Below are 19,399 nucleotides of genomic sequence, written 5' to 3'. Positions count from 1 at the left end.
GACTTTGTTAGACGCTGCATCAAAAACCAAGAGCACAGCCGATGTACAAAATACTACAGTGACTTTGTTAGACGCTGCATCAAAAACCAAGAGCAAAGCCGATGTACAAAATACTACATTGACTTTGTTAGACTATTCATCAAAAACCAAGAGCACAGCCTATGTACAAAACACTACAGTGACTTTGTTAGAAACACTACAGTGACTTTGTTAAAAGCTGCATCAAAAACCAAGAGCACAGCCGATGTACAAAACACTACAGTGACTTTGTTAGACGCTGCATCAAAAACCAAGATCACAGCCGATGTACAAAATACTACAGTGACTTTGTTAGACGCTGCATCAACAATCAAGAGCACAGCCGATGTACAAAACACTACAGTGACTTTGTTAGAAACACTACAGTGACTTTGTTAGACGCTGCATCAAAAACCAAGAGCACAGCCGATGTACAAACACTACAGTGACTTTGTTAGAAACACTACAGTGACTTTGTTAGACGCTGCATCAAAAACCAAGAGCACAGCCGATGTACAAAACACTACAGTGACTTTGTTAGAAACACTACAGTGACTTTGTTAGAAACACTACAGTGACTGTTAGATGCTACATCAAAAACCAAGAGCACAGCCGATGTACAAAACACTACAGTGACTTTGTTAGAAACACTACAGTGACTTTGTTAGACGCTGCATCAACAACCAAGAGCAAAGCCGATGTACAAAACACTACAGTGACTTTGTTAGACGCTGCATCAACAACCAAGAGCACAGCCGATGTACAAAACACTACAGTGACTTTGTTAGACGCTGCATCAACAACCAAGAGCACAGCCGATGTACAAAATACTACAGTGACTTTGTTAGACGCTGCATCAACAACCAAGAGCACAGCCGATGTACAAAACACTACAGTGACTTTGTTAGAAACACTACAGTGACTTTGTTAGAAACACTACAGTGACTTTGTTAGAAACACTACAGTGACTTTGTTAAAAGCTGCATCAAAAACCAAGAGCACAGCCGATGTACAAAACACTACAGTGACTTTGTTAGACGCTGCATCAAAAACCAAGATCACAGCCGATGTACAAAATACTACAGTGACTTTGTTAGACGCTGCATCAAAAACCAAGAGCACAGCCGATGTACAAAACACTACAGTGACTTTGTTAGACGCTGCATCAAAAACCAAGAGCACCGCCGATGTACAAAACACTACAGTGACTTTGTTAGACGCTGCATCAACAATCAAGAGCACAGCCGATGTACAAAATACTACAGTGACTGTTAGAAACACTACAGTGACTTTGTTAGACGCTGCATCAACAATCAAGAGCACAGCCGATGTACAAAACACTACAGTGACTGTTAGAAACACTACAGTGACTTTGTTAGAAACACTACAGTGACTGTTAGATGCTACATCAAAAACCAAGAGCACAGCCGATGTACAAAACACTACAGTGACTTTGTTAGACGCTGCATCAAAAACCAAGAGCACAGCCGATGTACAAAATACTACAGTGACTTTGTTAGACGCTGCATCAAAAACCAAGAGCACAGCCGATGTTCAAAACACTACAGTGACTTTGTTAGACGCTGCATCAACAACCAAGAGCACAGCCGATGTACAAAATACTACAGTGACTTTGTTAGAAATACTACAGTGACTTTGTTAGACGCTGCATCAACAACCAAGAGCACAGCCGATGTACAAAACACTACAGTGACTTTGTTAGAAACACTACAGTGACTGTTAGATGCTACATCAAAAACCAAGAGCACAGCCGATGTACAAAACACTACAGTGACTTTGTTAGAAACACTACAGTGACTGTTAGATGCTACATCAACAACCAAGAGCACAGCCGATGTACAAAACACTACAGTGACTTTGTTAGAAACACTACAGTGACTGTTAGATGCTACATCAACAACCAAGAGCACAGCCGATGTACAAAATACTACAGTGACTTTGTTAGAAATACTACAGTGACTTTGTTAGACGCTGCATCAACAACCAAGAGCACAGCCGATGTACAAAACACTACAGTGACTTTGTTAGAAACACTACAGTGACTTTGTTAGACGCTGCATCAAAAACCAAGAGCACAGCCGATGTACAAAATACTACAGTGACTTTGTTAGACGCTGCATCAAAAACCAAGAGCACAGCCGATGTACAAAACACTACAGTGACTTTGTTAGACGCTGCATCAAAAACCAAGAGCACAGCCGATGTACAAAACACTACAGTGACTTTGTTAGAAACACTACAGTGACTTTGTTAAAAGCTGCATCAAAAACCAAGAGCACAGCCGATGTACAAAACACTACAGCGACTTTGTTAGACGCTGCATCAAAAACCAAGATCACAGCCGATGTACAAAATACTACAGTGACTTTGTTAGACGCTGCATCAACAATCAAGAGCACAGCCGATGTACAAAACACTACAGTGACTTTGTTAGAAACACTACAGTGACTTTGTTAGACGCTGCATCAAAAACCAAGAGCACAGCCGATGTACAAACACTACAGTGACTTTGTTAGAAACACTACAGTGACTTTGTTAGACGCTGCATCAAAAACCAAGAGCACAGCCGATGTACAAAACACTACAGTGACTTTGTTAGAAACACTACAGTGACTGTTAGATGCTACATCAAAAACCAAGAGCACAGCCGATGTACAAAACACTACAGTGACTTTGTTAGACGCTGCATCAAAAACAAAGAGCACAGCCGATGTACAAAACACTACAGTGACTTTGTTAGAAACACTACAGTGACTTTGTTAGACGCTGCATCAACAACCAAGAGCACAGCCGATGTACAAAATACTACAGTGACTTTGTTAGACGCTGCATCAACAACCAAGAGCACAGCCGATGTACAAAACACTACAGTGACTTTGTTAGACGCTGCATCAAAAACCAAGAGCACAGCCGATGTACAAAACACTACAGTGACTTTGTTAGAAACACTACAGTGACTTTGTTAGACGCTGCATCAACAACCAAGAGCACAGCCGATGTACAAAATACTACAGTGACTTTGTTAGACGCTGCATCAAAAACCAAGAGCACAGCCGATGTACAAAACACTACAGTGACTTTGTTAGACGCTGCATCAAAAACCAAGAGCACAGCCGATGTACAAAATACTACAGTGACTTTGTTAGACGCTGCATCAAAAACCAAGAGCACAGCCGATGTTCAAAACACTACAGTGACTTTGTTAGACGCTGCATCAACAACCAAGAGCACAGCCGATGTACAAAATACTACAGTGACTTTGTTAGAAATACTACAGTGACTTTGTTAGACGCTGCATCAACAACCAAGAGCACAGCCGATGTACAAAACACTACAGTGACTTTGTTAGAAACACTACAGTGACTTTGTTAGACGCTGCATCAAAAACCAAGAGCACAGCCGATGTACAAAACACTACAGTGACTTTGTTAGACGCTGCATCAAAAACCAAGAGCACAGCCGATGTACAAAATACTACAGTGACTTTGTTAGACGCTGCATCAAAAACCAAGAGCACAGCCGATGTACAAAACACTACAGTGACTTTGTTAGACGCTGCATCAAAAACCAAGAGCACAGCCGATGTACAAAACACTACAGTGACTTTGTTAGACGCTGCATCAAAAACCAAGATCACAGCCGATGTACAAAATACTACAGTGACTTTGTTAGACGCTGCATCAACAATCAAGAGCACAGCCGATGTACAAAACACTACAGTGACTTTGTTAGAAACACTACAGTGACTTTGTTAGACGCTGCATCAAAAACAAGAGCACAGCCGATGTACAAACACTACAGTGACTTTGTTAGAAACACTACAGTGACTTTGTTAGACGCTGCATCAAAAACCAAGAGCACAGCCGATGTACAAAACACTACAGTGACTTTGTTAGAAACACTACAGTGACTGTTAGATGCTACATCAAAAACCAAGAGCACAGCCGATGTACAAAACACTACAGTGACTTTGTTAGACGCTGCATCAAAAACAAAGAGCACAGCCGATGTACAAAACACTACAGTGACTTTGTTAGAAACACTACAGTGACTTTGTTAAAAGCTGCATCAAAAACCAAGAGCACAGCCGATGTACAAAATACTACAGTGACTTTGTTAGACGCTGCATCAACAACCAAGAGCACAGCCGATGTACAAAACACTACAGTGACTTTGTTAGACGCTGCATCAAAAACCAAGAGCACAGCCGATGTACAAAACACTACAGTGACTTTGTTAGAAACACTACAGTGACTTTGTTAGACGCTGCATCAACAACCAAGAGCACAGCCGATGTACAAAATACTACAGTGACTTTGTTAGACGCTGCATCAAAAACCAAGAGCACAGCCGATGTACAAAACACTACAGTGACTTTGTTAGACGCTGCATCAAAAACCAAGAGCACAGCCGATGTACAAAATACTACAGTGACTTTGTTAGACGCTGCATCAAAAACCAAGAGCACAGCCGATGTTCAAAACACTACAGTGACTTTGTTAGACGCTGCATCAACAACCAAGAGCACAGCCGATGTACAAAATACTACAGTGACTTTGTTAGAAATACTACAGTGACTTTGTTAGACGCTGCATCAACAACCAAGAGCACAGCCGATGTACAAAACACTACAGTGACTTTGTTAGAAACACTACAGTGACTTTGTTAGACGCTGCATCAAAAACCAAGAGCACAGCCGATGTACAAAACACTACAGTGACTTTGTTAGACGCTGCATCAAAAACCAAGAGCACAGCCGATGTACAAAATACTACAGTGACTTTGTTAGACGCTGCATCAAAAACCAAGAGCACAGCCGATGTACGAAACACTACAGTGACTTTGTTAAAAGCTGCATCAAAAACCAAGAGCACAGCCGATGTACAAAACACTACAGTGACTTTGTTAGAAACACTACAGTGACTTTGTTAAAAGCTGCATCAAAAACCAAGAGCACAGCCGATGTACAAAACACTACAGTGACTTTGTTAGACGCTGCATCAAAAACCAAGATCACAGCCGATGTACAAAATACTACAGTGACTTTGTTAGACGCTGCATCAACAATCAAGAGCACAGCCGATGTACAAAACACTACAGTGACTTTGTTAGAAACACTACAGTGACTTTGTTAGACGCTGCATCAAAAACAAGAGCACAGCCGATGTACAAACACTACAGTGACTTTGTTAGAAACACTACAGTGACTTTGTTAGACGCTGCATCAAAAACCAAGAGCACAGCCGATGTACAAAACACTACAGTGACTTTGTTAGAAACACTACAGTGACTGTTAGATGCTACATCAAAAACCAAGAGCACAGCCGATGTACAAAACACTACAGTGACTTTGTTAGACGCTGCATCAAAAACCAAGAGCACAGCCGATGTACAAAACACTACAGTGACTTTGTTAGAAACACTACAGTGACTTTGTTAGACGCTGCATCAACAACCAAGAGCACAGCCGATGTACAAAACACTACAGTGACTTTGTTAGAAACACTACAGTGACTTTGTTAGAAACACTACAGTGACTTTGTTAGAAACACTACAGTGACTTTGTTAGAAACACTACAGTGACTTTGTTAAAAGCTGCATCAAAAACCAAGAGCACAGCCGATGTACGAAACACTACAGTGACTTTGTTAAAAGCTGCATCAAAAACCAAGAGCACAGCCGATGTACAAAACACTACAGTGACTTTGTTAGACGCTGCATCAAAAACCAAGAGCACAGCCGATGTACAAAACACTACAGTGACTTTGTTAGAAACACTACAGTGACTTTGTTAGACGCTGCATCAAAAACCAAGAGCATAGCCGATGTACAAAACACTACAGTGACTTTGTTAGAAACACTACAGTGACTTTGTTAGATGCTGCATCAAAAACCAAGAGCACAGCCGATGTACAAAACACTACAGTGACTTTGTTAGAAACACTACAGTGACTTTGTTAGACGCTGCATCAAAAACCAAGAGCATAGCCGATGTACAAAACACTACAGTGACTTTGTTAGAAACACTACAGTGACTTTGTTAGATGCTGCATCAAAAACCAAGAGCATAGCCGATGTACAAAACACTACAGTGACTTTGTTAGAAACACTACAGTGACTTTGTTAGATGCTGCATCAAAAACCAAGAGCACAGCCGATCTACAAAACACTACAGTGACTTTGTTAGACGCTGCATCAAAAACCAAGAGCACAGCCGATGTACAAAATACTACAGTGACTTTGTTAGACGCTGCATCAACAACCAAGAGCACAGCCGATGTACAAAACACTACAGTGACTTTGTTAGAAACACTACAGTGACTTTGTTAAAAGCTGCATCAAAAACCAAGAGCACAGCCGATGTACAAAACACTACAGTGACTTTGTTAGACGCTGCATCAAAAACCAAGAGCACAGCCGATGTACAAAACACTACAGTGACTTTGTTAGACGCTGCATCAAAAACCAAGAGCACAGCCGATGTAAAAAACACTACAGTGACTTTGTTAGAAACACCACAGTGACTTTGTTAGACGCTGCATCAAAAACCAAGAGCACAGCCGAAGTACAAAACACGACAGTGACTTTGTTAGACGCTGCATCAAAAACCAAGAGCACAACCGATGTACAAAACACTACAGTGACTTTGTTAGACGCTGCATCAAAAACCAAGAGCACAGCCGATGTACAAAACACTACAGTGACTTTGTTAGACGCTGCATCAAAAACCAAGAGCACAGCCGATGTACAAAACACTACAGTGACTTTGTTAGAAACACTACAGTGACTTTGTTAGACGCTGCATCAAAAATGTAACTATAAGACACTTATGCAATCGTTATTTGTATTGTATGTAAGTGTTTTGTATGTTATGTAGCAAACAAGTTAACTCACCGACTGTAGATACCATCATGACTCGAGTGATCATTTATTTAATACATGGACCATGAAACGATGATCCAACACACATCTTTAATTTCTCAGCACTGTTGCACTTTAAACACTTTGTTCTGTGCCCGAAAACTTCTCCCGAACTGGTACCGGTATGCCCCGGATCCTTAGCATGGCGAGTTCGGCGTTGTAACTTGTCTTTGTTTTTTACATATGCAGATTATTTTCTTCAGTCTGAAGTAAAAACATAGCAGGCATCTTCCGTTGAACAGTAAATTACTGGTGATCCCATTTTTTTTTGTTTTAAATCTGCAGTTTAATCTGTAGACAGATGAATGCACATCTTGCCAGAGACTCAGATAAACTCCGCCTTTGACCTTTACCACTCCCCTAGCCCCAAGAAGCCTGCTCTTGCCCAAGGTATTCGGCGGGCCAGAAAAGCCGGCCTTAAGCCCCAACGAAGCACCAGCGAAGCACGATCTATGTTCTTGTCTACTGTAATCGTCCTTCTGTTATTGACAGTCATGAAACATTAGAGCACTGAAGGACATGTGTGTGATGTTTGCAGTGGCAAAACATGGGTCACAACATGTTACAACAAGTTAAATGAGTCAAAAGAGACCATCCCCATCTCTCTACGATGTTCTGAAGCAGAGAAAAAGCTCTTGCAAAAACGGGTTGATAAGGTATTCTCATTGGTTGCTAGAGAATAAATTGACATCCACCCGTAATTATACTCCAAGCCATGAAAGGAAAAATCCATGATGACTCATGATTTTAGACGTACTGTTGCAGTAGTTTTAGGCAAAATAACCATTTTCTATCTCAAAACCACTAGGGGGCGCAATGACAAAATTGTGCATGCAACCTCAGGTCATGACTGCGTTACTTTGAGCTAGTTTTATGACTATACACTTTAGTTTAGTGAAGAAACAGTTGTATGACCATAGGGCTGGCTTGATATCACAGGTTTTGTTCAATTACTCCCAAGCAACTGCCATGTGATTGGTTGAATAGATAATTGTATTAATGAGAAATTGAACAGGTGTTCCTAATAATCCTTTAGGTGAGTGTATAGTGCACTGAGTGCTCTCTTCAGCAGTATTTAAACTGCAGGAAAGGAATTACTAATCTCTAATCGTAACTTGTTGAAAAAATGGATCTTTGAAACATAAACCAGAAAATTGAATGAGTGTCACATTAATTGTAATAATATAAAACATAATAATACGAAACAATTATATTTATAGTTAAACTAATAAATAGCCCATGTAATCCTTTCTTAGACTCACTTCATTATTTATTTAAATACAACAACAGCCAATGGCAAATCTGCAGCAGCATACCTTTCAATATGTTTATATTTTGTTTTAGACGTTCTGTTATTAGAATATGGAGTCTGATTGTGGTATGATACATGGTTTTACATTAAGCTTACAGTATTGTTGTATTGTTTCTTTTGCGCTGTTGTGCATTGAATGCAGTCTTAAAATCAAAACTTGGCAGATCTACACCATCATCAGCTCATGTCTGGGAAAAAGTCCCATGCAAAAGTCTACACAAGTGTAAAGTTCTTTGGAGATTTTACTTCCTAACCAAGATTAAATATTTTAATACAGATGTGTGTTTGTTTATTGCTATCTGGTATGTACTGTTGTTATTATAAAGTTGTTGCTGGAACTAAAGACTCTTGTTTACATCGTGTCTAGGCATAAGGTACAGTATGTGTTTTGTTGTCGTTGTTACAGTTTTTTACGATTGCTTAAGCACAATTTTGAAAACAGGACCCGGTTTGTCAAAACACTACACACAATTAACACAACCCTTCACCAAAGTAGCACCACATTTCAGATAATTTGCAAAATGGAACACTTTTGTCAAAACTATACACAACTTTATAAAAACAATATTTTGTTACCATAAGAAACACACACATTTCACAAGAATTTTTTTTAACCAGTTACACACTGCTGCTGCTAACCTAAAACACTTTTAGCAAGTCTAATTCTTATTGATTAGAGTACTACAAATGAAGTACAAAGACAAAGTGCAACTATAAATATAATTGATCAAAATCAGTCAACATGGAAAATCACAACAAAACATGTCCCAGTTGTCATGCTACTACAGTAGTGTGCATAACACTGTTAGCTCAGCAAACAACAGACAAATATAAAATACTGTATCCAGTACAGGTTACAATTTACAGTAAATAACAACAACAACAAACTGACAATATTGTAAAGAAAATACTACGGTTGAAATAATGTTTGGATAGATGTTCACTTTTAGAATAATATCTGGTTTAATTGAAACCCACCACAGGGTGTCTGGTAAGAGACTTAGTCGATTGATGTCTTATTTGGGAGTAACCCGTTTAATTGTCACCACACAACTCAAGCTTTGGATGAGCATCCATACACGTGTGTATATGTGTGGTTTTTCTATAAACACAGAAAATGCACATTAACATAAGTTTGTGAATAATAACAATTAACATTGCAAATAATATGAATGTAACAAAGCTGGCTACTGTATGTAGTTTAAATAGTAAACACTGAACAGTGACATTATGCACTTTGCAAAAGCTAGCAGGTGGTTTAACAGCGCTGCGTTCTCTGGGCATGTACCACGCATATGCGCATGCGTTTATTTACTCTGACATATAAAACGCTTTAAATCCAGATGTTTAACAATATAATTACACAATGACATAAATATGTAGAGATGACAATGACATAAGTGAAATATAAGTGTAACAGAATTAAATGACCACGTAAAACCGTTTAAATAATAATTATTAAGCCTAACAAACCAATTCACGTTATGATGACAAATATAATAAAGAGAAGTCAAACGGAACACAGGATTGGTCATTATCGAAGTAAAATAAGATGCACTTACTTTGCATTTACGCACAAACACACATATTATGAAAGAATCGTCCTTAAAGCAACAGCAAAAAGTTAGAGTCTGTATAAGCGATCTGGCTCAACTCAACACTGAGTTCTGTGGGCGGGATGCTCGCCTGCACGTAGATCGCGGATGCTGATTGGCTGCTGTGCTGTATGCTGTGCGTCAGTCAATCTCGGCAAGAAAAAGAGATCTTATTAGCGAACTTTTATTATAACTATATAACAAGTAACAGCCCTTTTAACAGCCGCCCCCAGATTCCCGGAAGGGAATATGTTTAAATGCTGAAAAAGCCTCTAATGATAAATGTACATTACTCAGGAATATTAGGCAATTGTATAAGGCGTGCTATGGGACGTGTGTATGTCTTTGTGCCCACCTTAATATCTACAGTTCTCACTCTGCCGTCAGTCCCAGTGAAAACTTCTGACACCCGTCCCACTGGCCAGAGTGCTCTAGGCAACTGTGGGTCAATAATCATCACTGTTGTGCCAACTTGAGTATTTGCTGTGTCCTTTTGCCACTTTTGACGCGTTTGTAGACCGGGGAGATAGAACCTTAGAAAGTGCTTCCAGAAGTGGTCTGCGAGGATTTGGCTGTGCCGCCATCTGCGCCTGCTTATGAGCTCGGACTCTGGATATACTACTGAAGGCAGGGAGGCATCCGGCCGCCCCATGAGGAGAGAGTTTGGAGTAATAGGGTCGGGGTCGGCAATGTCAGATGAAGTATACCCCAAAGGTTTGGAATTTAGAATCCCCTCAATCTCTACTAATACCGTTTGCAGCACTTCAAATGTAACTGACTGTGCTCCTATGGTTGCGGTGAGTGCTTGCTTGAGAGAACGAATTTCTCGTTCCCAACAGCCTCCAAAATGGGGAGCATTTGGGGGGTTGAACTGGAATCGGATCTGTTTTTTGGCCAACTGTTCACGCAGTTCAGGGGCAAGAGCTGCAAATGTTTCTCTGAGTTCTCTTTCTCCCCCTTTAAAGTTGGTGCCCTGATCTGAAATAAGTTCAAATGGGTTTCCGCGTCTGGCCGTAAAGCGCCTAAGAGCCATAAGGAAAGAGTCTGTGTCCAAACTATGCAAAAGGTCAATGTACACTGCTCGAGTGGTTAGGCACTTAAACAAGATTCCCCACTTCTTTTCAGTCCTCCTACCAACCTTGACAGCATAAGGGCCAAAGCAGTCCATACCTGTCGAATAGAATGCAGGCCTGAATAAGCGTAATCTGGCTTGAGGAAGGTCTGCCATCTTAGGGATTTCTGGATTCTTTCTCAACTTTTGGCACTCAACACAGTTTCGTTGACACCGTTTAACAGCTTCCCTACCACGGAGAATCCAATACTTCCTACGCAGTTCAGCGAACACTCTCTCATATCCTGGGTGGTGGAGTTTGGTGTCATAAGCTTGTATGATAAGCAGTGTGACTGGGTGTTTTGGATCGAGAACAATGGGGTGCATGCTGTCTTGCTCAAGGTATGAACTGTGACGTAGGCGGCCCCCAACTCGAATTAGCTGGATCTCACGGTCAAGTTCAGGTGCTAGAGCCTTTAAGCGACTGTTATGAGCAAGAGGTTTACCAGCCTTTAATTGTTCAAGATCTGAGGGGAAAGACTCTTCCTGGCATAGTTGTAAAACTGTGACCTCGGCACTTCTGTAGTCATTGTCTGTTAGGCTAGCACTAGCCGCCCCATGAGAGGCCGTGGCCTCTATCAACTCTTGGAATGTCTTAGAACAATCAAGATAAGGAATTGATGTGCTGATTACCAGGCATGACAGTGTGCACAAGCCAGTTTTACGCAGCTCCTCTCCATCCATATCGACAGGGTGTAGTGGTATCACAGGCCATGAACTCGGAGTATCCTTTAAGAATGAAGGTCCCTGATGCCAACGGCTGTCTGGTCCAAGCTCATGCAGTGTCTGCCCCCGTGTTATGTCATCTGCTGGGTTTTCAGAAGATGGCACAAACCTCCAAGTATGCTGATCTGTGAGGTCCTGAATCTCTGCCACACGGGTACCGACGAAGACCTTGAACCGACAAGACTCCGACTTAAGCCAAGTCAAGACTGTGGTTGAGTCAGTCCATAAAGTAATGTGCTGAATGGGTAAGGTAAACTCAGTTTTAACAACTCTGGCAAGTTGAGCACCGGTAAGAGATGCACAAAGTTCTAGACGGGGGATGGACTGCTGCTTTTTGGGAGACACTTTCGATCTTGCTGTAATGAACGCTACTTCCACGTTTCCTTGCTGATCTTCTGTCCTTAAATAAGCAACCGAGCCATATGCTCGTTCAGAGGCATCACAAAAAATGTGTATGTCTCGCTTACTGGTTTCCTTGTCTTTTGCAGGACTTGTGTAAGATCTCGGAAGGGCAATGTGCGGTAGAGCTGACAACTCTGTCTCCCACTCTTTCCAAGTTTGCAGTAGTTCTGGGGGAAGGTTTGGATCATCCCAATCCCTTTTCTTATCCCACAAGCGCTGAACTATGAGCTTAGCTCTAGTGGTATATGGGATGAGGTAGCCAAGGGGATCGTATTGCCTTGCCAGTATTCTGTAAATGTTCCGCATGGTAGTCTCGGTATTGCCTGTGGGATGATGCTTGTAGGAAAGCGTGTCCTTTTGAGGGTTCCATAGCAGTCCCAAAGCAAATTCTGGCATTTCTGCCTGTCCATGAGTAATCCAGAGCTCAGTGCTTGCTGATTTCAACTCTGAGGGTAGATGATTGATGGTTGACAGCTGATTACTAGACCATTGTCTTAAGTCAAATCCTCCTTCTGCCAGTAAGGCTCTAAGCTTGTCAACGAAAGCTTTAGCTTCCTCTGTGGTCGTGAAGCTTTGTAGGCAGTTGTCGACGTAAAAGCATTTCAGGACAGAATGCCTAACATCTTCCCCGGGTTGGCTGTGATCAAGGACATGCTTTTGAAGGGCGTACACAGCGCAACAGGGACTACAGGTGGTCCCAAAGGGCAGGACTTGCCACTCAAACACACTGGGTGTTTCCTGCACCTTGAGGTCTCTCCAGAGAAATCTCAGAAGTGGTCTGTCTTCGGGAAGCAATCGAATCTGGTGGAACATTCCACGTATATCACTGCTGACTGCAACTGAGTGTTCCCGAAATCTTAGCAGAACAGCGAGTAAAGATGGTCCAAAGACTGGCCCAGAGAGCAAGAGCTTGTTGAGGTTTTGGCCCTGATGTTGAAATGAGCAATTAAAAACCACTCTATTTTTGCCATTATGTTGGACCATGTGATGTGGGATGAACCATGAGTAAGTAGAGTCCTGTTCAACATGATGATCTACTTTAGTAACATACCCCGATCGTTCTAATTTATGAATCTCTTCTGTGTAGGCAGCTGCTTGGTCTGGATTTTTAGCCAATCTCTTTTCTGTAGATCTCAGCTGTGATATCACTGCTTCTTTGTTTGCATGAAGCCGTGGCATGGTTTTGATCCGCAGCAGAGGGGTTGCATATCTTTTCACTCCATCTACTTCGACCCTGACTGTCTTGGTATCAAGGAGCTCAATTGCCTCATGATCTTGTCTGGATCTAGTGCTTGCCTTTTCACTGCGCCAAGGTAGCACATCCATCTGCCACAATCGTTCTACGTGCTTGAACAGATCTACATCAGAAGGTGAAGCTAAGGTAAAGTAACATGACTGTTCATTGAACTCATGCTGTAGATTCTGCACAGGGCCCTGTAATGTCCACCCAAGGCGTGTTTTGACAGCAGCAGGTCCCCCTGGGGGACCAAGGCGGACCGGCTCAACTGGAGTTATGAGATGGGGGTAGTCAGAGCCAATAAGCAATACAGGACATACAGTCTCTAGGTGCCGAAGTGGAAGTCCCCTTAGGTGTTGGTATTTCTCTTTCAACGCTTTGACTGGGTGTGTGTGCTCAGCCAGGCTTAGTTGTTGGGCCGTAAATGCTCCTTTAATGTGAAACACCTTTTTGGGTTGTGACAGTGGAGAGATAGAGAAGGACACTGTTGCACCACTTAGAACCTGAAGCTCTTGTCTGACAGTGCGGAGCGGTAAGTCCTCAGGTTTGCCTTTAAGCCCAAGCTGCTGAGCAGCACTGTGTAAAAGAATGGTTCTCTCCGATCCGTCATCTTGGATGGCATATGCAGTCATGTGGTGCTTTCCATTCCTAAGAATCACCTTGCTGATCTTCAAAAGAACCTTACGGCTGGCAGGAGGCTTCCGAATGAGAAGATGCTCCTTGGTAGTATTAAGAAGACAGGAGTTCGTTGTAGTAACAGCAGCTTCATTTGACACGGTCCGTGAGTTCTCAGATACTTTCACTGTAATGTCATGAAGAACTAGTAAATGACGGCTATTACACTGCTTGCAGCGCATTTTTAAGCTGCATTCTGCTGCTTGATGGTTCCTGCCACAGCGCCAACACCGGTTGTTCTCTTTGATCCAGCTACGTTTCTGATCTGTAGTAAGCTGCTTGAAATTGGCACAGTTATTCAAGGAGTGTTTAGTGTGATCGCAGTAAGGGCAGTACGGCTTTGGAGCAGCTTTCTCTGTAGAAGATGGTGTTGTTGTGTCAACCATTGCCTTTTCAGTGTTAAGTAGGATGTTAGCATTCTTGCTCGACAACTTGTGGTCTTTGAACACTTGTTGTGTCCGTTGAGCAGGCCCTCTGCGCTGATTGATTACAAACCTTGAAGTGTCATCCTGTACCTGGATCTCATACTCCAGCCATTCAGATAAATCCAAGAGGGTTGGAATGGGCACATGTTGGGGATGTATAAATCGACGGAAACTGGATCTGAAATCATGAGGTAATTTTCCCAACAGTCTGGAGACATGTGAGCCACACTGCAGTTCATTAGTACCTGTACTTCCAAGTTGGGTTAGCATACCAACGAGAGACCGGACTTTTAGCGCAAACATTCTGAAGGCTTTAATGTCCCCGCTGTTAATATTTGGGCCATCCATTAGTTCTGCTATTCTTTGTAATGCAAGCTGGTGGGGCTGACCATACTGCTGATCTAGCGCAGCCATTGTTCTGGTGAAGGGGTACTGAGAGTGGCAATATGAATCAGCGATCAGTAATGCCTCTTCTAGTTTGAGATGATCTGTTAAAATCTGAAATTTAAACATCTCTGTGGCATTTGCAGGAAGGGTGTTCTCTAGAGCAATCTTCAGCCTTGAAAATTCTCGTGGATTTGGATGTACTAAGTCGGGTATGGTTGGCGTAGGACCTTTGTACATTGACACCTGTTCGACAGGAGGTACTTGACTCTGTGAGCTTTGAGTCACTTGGCGGCGCCACGTAGAAGTGTAAGGACCATATGTAGAATGCTCTGGCTGATATGGGGAATAATTGCGCCCATGACAGAAGCTTTCCTCCTCTTTAGGAACATCCCAACCGGTAAGATGAGCCTCTGGGGTTTGATAGTAGACCAAGTCATCTTTTTCTTTAGCGCCCAATGGAGAATACGCAGAAGAGAGTCTGAAACGTGGTGCTGGCACAGGCCTGAATTCTCTTCCAGCAGTCTGTGTATTGCGTGGAGCAGGAATAGGTTGGTGTGCAGATGTAGCAGATAAAGGAGGTTGGGCTACGGGACTCTGTTGTTCGACCTGAATCTGTAGTTGTTGCATCTGACGCTTTAGTTGAGAGAGCTCTTCAGCATACTGCCTATTTGTCTGTTGCAATATTTCTTTTTCCTGCTGAATCATCTGCATAGAGTGAGACATGTACTCATTTGACTGACGAATATCCTTATTCCATTGTTTAAGTATGCCTGTTTCAGACCTACTTTGCTCAGTGTCAGACCACTCATCTGAACTAAGATGCTTTCCGCCTGGAGTCTGCAGTACACTGAATGCTGTTGCACCCTTCTGTTCGTCTTCATCATCTGGACGATTGGAGGGTCTCTGAGTGTGTGATGACACGGGTACAGAATTTAACGTAGGCATGACGAAGCCTGTGAGATCATAATCTTCATATCGGACGGGAAGGGCTTTCTTCCTTCTGACATGCCCGGCTGGCTCTTTCTCTGCATGTATTGACATCTTATAGCCTGCAGTAAGTCTCTATCCGGCTCGAAGGACCATGAAATAATGTTTGGATAGATGTTCACTTTTAGAATAATATCTGGTTTAATTGAAACCCACCACAGGGTGTCTGGTAAGAGACTTAGTCGATTGATGTCTTATTTGGGAGTAACCCGTTTAATTGTCATCACACAACTCAAGCTTTGGATGAGCATCCATACACGTGTGTATATGTGTGGTTTTTCTATAAACACAGAAAATGCACATTAACATAAGTTTGTGAATAATAACAATTAACATTGCAAATAATATGAATGTAACAAAGCTGGCTACTGTATGTAGTTTAAATAGTAAACACTGAACAGTGACATTATGCACTTTGCAAAAGCTAGCAGGTGGTTTAACAGCGCTGCGTTCTCTGGGCATGTACCACGCATATGCGCATGCGTTTATTTACTCTGACATATAAAACGCTTTAAATCCAGATGTTTAACAATATAATTACACAATGACATAAATATGTAGAGATGACAATGACATAAGTGAGATAGAAGTGTAACAGAATTAAATGACCACGTAATACCGTTTAAATCATAATTATTCAGCCTAACAAAGCAATTCACGTTATGATGACAAATATAATAAAGAGAAGTCAAACGGAACACAGGATTGGTCATTATCGAAGTAAAATAAGATGCACTTACTTTGCATTTACGCACAAACACACATAATATGAAAGAATCGTCCTTAAAGCAACAGCAAAAAGTTAGAGTCTGTATAAGCGATCTGGCTCAACTCAACACTGAGTTCTGTGGGCGGGATGCTCGCCTGCACGTAGATCGCGGATGCTGATTGGCTGCTGTGCTGTATGCTGTGCGTCAGTCAATCTCGGCAAGAAAAAGAGATCTTATTAGCGAACTTTTATTATAACTATATAACAAGTAACAGCCTTTTTAACAACGGTCATCCCTGCTGGAAAAAACAGCATACCAGCAAATTGTGTTTTTGTGCTGACCACCAGCATTCCCATGCTGGTCCATGCTGGTTTGGTGCTGGTTTAGCTGGTGGTCATCAGCATACCAGCATTAGCATCACATGCTGGTCATACCAGCAAGACCAGTATATAATGTGTTTTGGTGTTGGTATGGTGGTGACCACCAGCTAAACCAGCGTGGACCAGCATGGGAATGTTGCTGGTCTATGCTGTTTATTTCAGCAGGGATACTATACATTCTCTCTTTGCCTAGCTGGATCTGGCCAGAGAATTTCATCAACATCACAAGCAATATCCTCATTAGCAAGACAACGCGGGAAGAACCGTCTTGAATGTTGAATCCATCCTTGCACAGCTACGGTGTCAACTTGGTCACAGGCGTCCTCCATGGCCTGAATGAGGGGTACCTGAGCCTGGAGATCCTAAACCTTCCACCGCCATGCCGAGAAAAACTTTTCGATAGGGTTTTGAAACGGAGAGTATATGGTGAAGGTATAGTACTGTCAACTGTGGATGGTGTTGAAACCAGTTCTTGACCAAAGCAGAGCGGTGGAATGACACATTGTCCCAGATGACAGTGTATTGTATCTGGTGCATTTCATACTTGCTGTGACAATGTGGTGCAATCTGTCCAAAAATGAGAGAATGTGAGGTGTGTTTTAAGGGCCCATTTTGGCATGATGGAGGAGAACCGCATGCTGTGAAATACTTTCACGTTGCCCTGGGACATTGATTATAGCCCGGTGCCCAATGATAATTCTGCCTCTTCTTCTTGCTTTTGTGATTTTGAACCCTGTCTCATCAATACATATGAATTCATGCAGGACCTGCTGCATTTTTATAGTGCTTAAACCTGATTGGTGTGTCTACAATTTAGCAATAGTGTGTTTGTGCACCTGATGGCTATGTTTAACAGATTGGCTCATAAGTGTGGTCATTTGACCGTCAGTGCTTTGGAATTGCAAAGAAGTGACATCCTGATAGACTTCTGTGTCTAATGTATACAAGTGTGTTTAGTGTTTTGCAAATCACTGTGTGTACTGTTTTGCAAATAGTGTGAAGCTGACAATGTGCTCACAGTTGTGCAAATCCAGCCTTGTGTTTTGCTCCTTGAGTGTTAGGTTTTGCTAATTGTGGGAAAATTTTAATTATAGTGTGTAAGAAATCGTAAAAAACTGTAACTGGACAGCCTTGTGTTTGGGTGTTTGTTGTAATATGGGTTTTAGTTGATCTGTTTGTCACTTGATGAAAGAGTGACCCCCACGAAAACGAAATGCCACCCTGTTCTCTATGTTTTGGCGACGACCTTGCAGCATTATGTCTGCATGCTGATCCGGCCAGAGGACTTCATTCTCATGACAGGCAATGTTGTATTTTTGCCTCGTCAAGCAAATAAACCCTCTGTCTGGATTCAGCCATGACTTTACATCTACAGTACTCTATACTGTATGTCACCACAGGCCAGCTCACTGTATGCTCCTATTCCTTTTCTCTGTTTGTACTCTTCCTCCACATCCGCCATCTCTCACACACATACTCTTCCTTCTTTGTTTGTCAGATTGTTTTTCATCCATTGTTGGTATAAACACATCACACTTGTGTCACCTGTACAGTCTATATTGTGTACACTTGGTTTAATGGCATTGTTAAAAATAAGTGTGAATGTTGTTGTAGTTGTGTTTAACTTTTGCAGCCTGTGTTTACTGTTTTGCACAGAGTAGATGATATTTGCAAAATGTGTTTAACTGCCAAGTTTTGTTGAAGGTTATATATTATTTATCTGTGCAAAACTAAAAGACCTCATTGTTAATTTTAAATGTATTACAATAAACAGTCTGGTGCCTGAAGTCTGGACTTTTGAAACATTTTCAGTGTGCGAGAATACAATGAATTACCTCACTGGAGATCACAACAACACTGACAGCTGGAAATATTTACTTGTGAGTGCTTGTGGAGGGCTGGCGTCAGGCAGGGCACATCCAGTGCCAGAGGAATGTAATATCAGAGGCAAGCAGCAGGTCGCTGGATTACTGGCACCTTGCCCAGGAACAAACGGGCGCCCTTATGTTTGGAAAAAAAGAAGAGCGGTGTTTAAGCATGTCTGTTCTCTCTGTAGAGAAACATTGTGGCCTAAATGTCATTTTAATGTGTTTAATTTTAATGTGCTTCCTTTCATAACTGATTTGCTTGCATTAGTCCAGGATTTTATTTATTTATTTATTTTTTCATTTTAATGCCCATTCTTTAACCTCTTCAGAAGTGTCACATATTCATTGAGGTGTAGGGGAACTTTTCTTGAAAACCATTTGCATGGGAAAAATATCCTTTTGATACAGCCTTGTGAAACACCCAGAGATCTCTATATGAGTTTCTCACAGTATACCATTTAGATTTGACAAGATACCAAAGACTGTAACTAGATTTTAACTCAAACTTTATCATCTGAAACAAAGTTAATAATCAGGATATTATGTTTCCTGACCTATGAAAGAGAAACTTTTTCAGTTTTGGTCTAAGGAAAATGAATCAGTGATCAGATTCAGACATCTAAA

General features: G+C 41.7%; 1 protein-coding gene across 1 annotated transcript; it reads right to left on the bottom strand.

The window, feature by feature from the left end:
• Positions 1-9,191: 9,191 nt before the first annotated feature.
• LOC141350008 (uncharacterized) lies at positions 9,192-16,806 on the bottom strand. Its single transcript, XM_073853999.1, has 2 exons — positions 16,558-16,806; positions 9,192-16,097 (listed from the first exon to the last, which is right to left on the bottom strand). Exon 2 carries the CDS (start codon positions 15,869-15,871, stop codon positions 10,157-10,159), a length of 5,715 nt encoding a protein of 1,904 aa, XP_073710100.1. The 5' UTR covers positions 15,872-16,097; positions 16,558-16,806; the 3' UTR covers positions 9,192-10,156.
• Positions 16,807-19,399: the final 2,593 nt, after the last annotated feature.

The sequence above is a fragment of the Misgurnus anguillicaudatus genome, chromosome 16 (assembly GCF_027580225.2).
Source record: "Misgurnus anguillicaudatus chromosome 16, ASM2758022v2, whole genome shotgun sequence".
In the NCBI taxonomy this organism is placed as follows: Eukaryota; Metazoa; Chordata; class Actinopteri; order Cypriniformes; family Cobitidae; genus Misgurnus; species Misgurnus anguillicaudatus.
The sequence above is the reverse complement of the archived record's forward strand: the minus strand, read 5'-3'. Positions and strand labels throughout refer to the sequence as shown.

Coding starts and splice junctions, on each gene's coding strand:
- LOC141350008 (XM_073853999.1), bottom strand. CDS start 15,871: ATGTCAATACATGCAGAGAAAGAGCCAGCCGGGCATGTCAGAAGGAAG.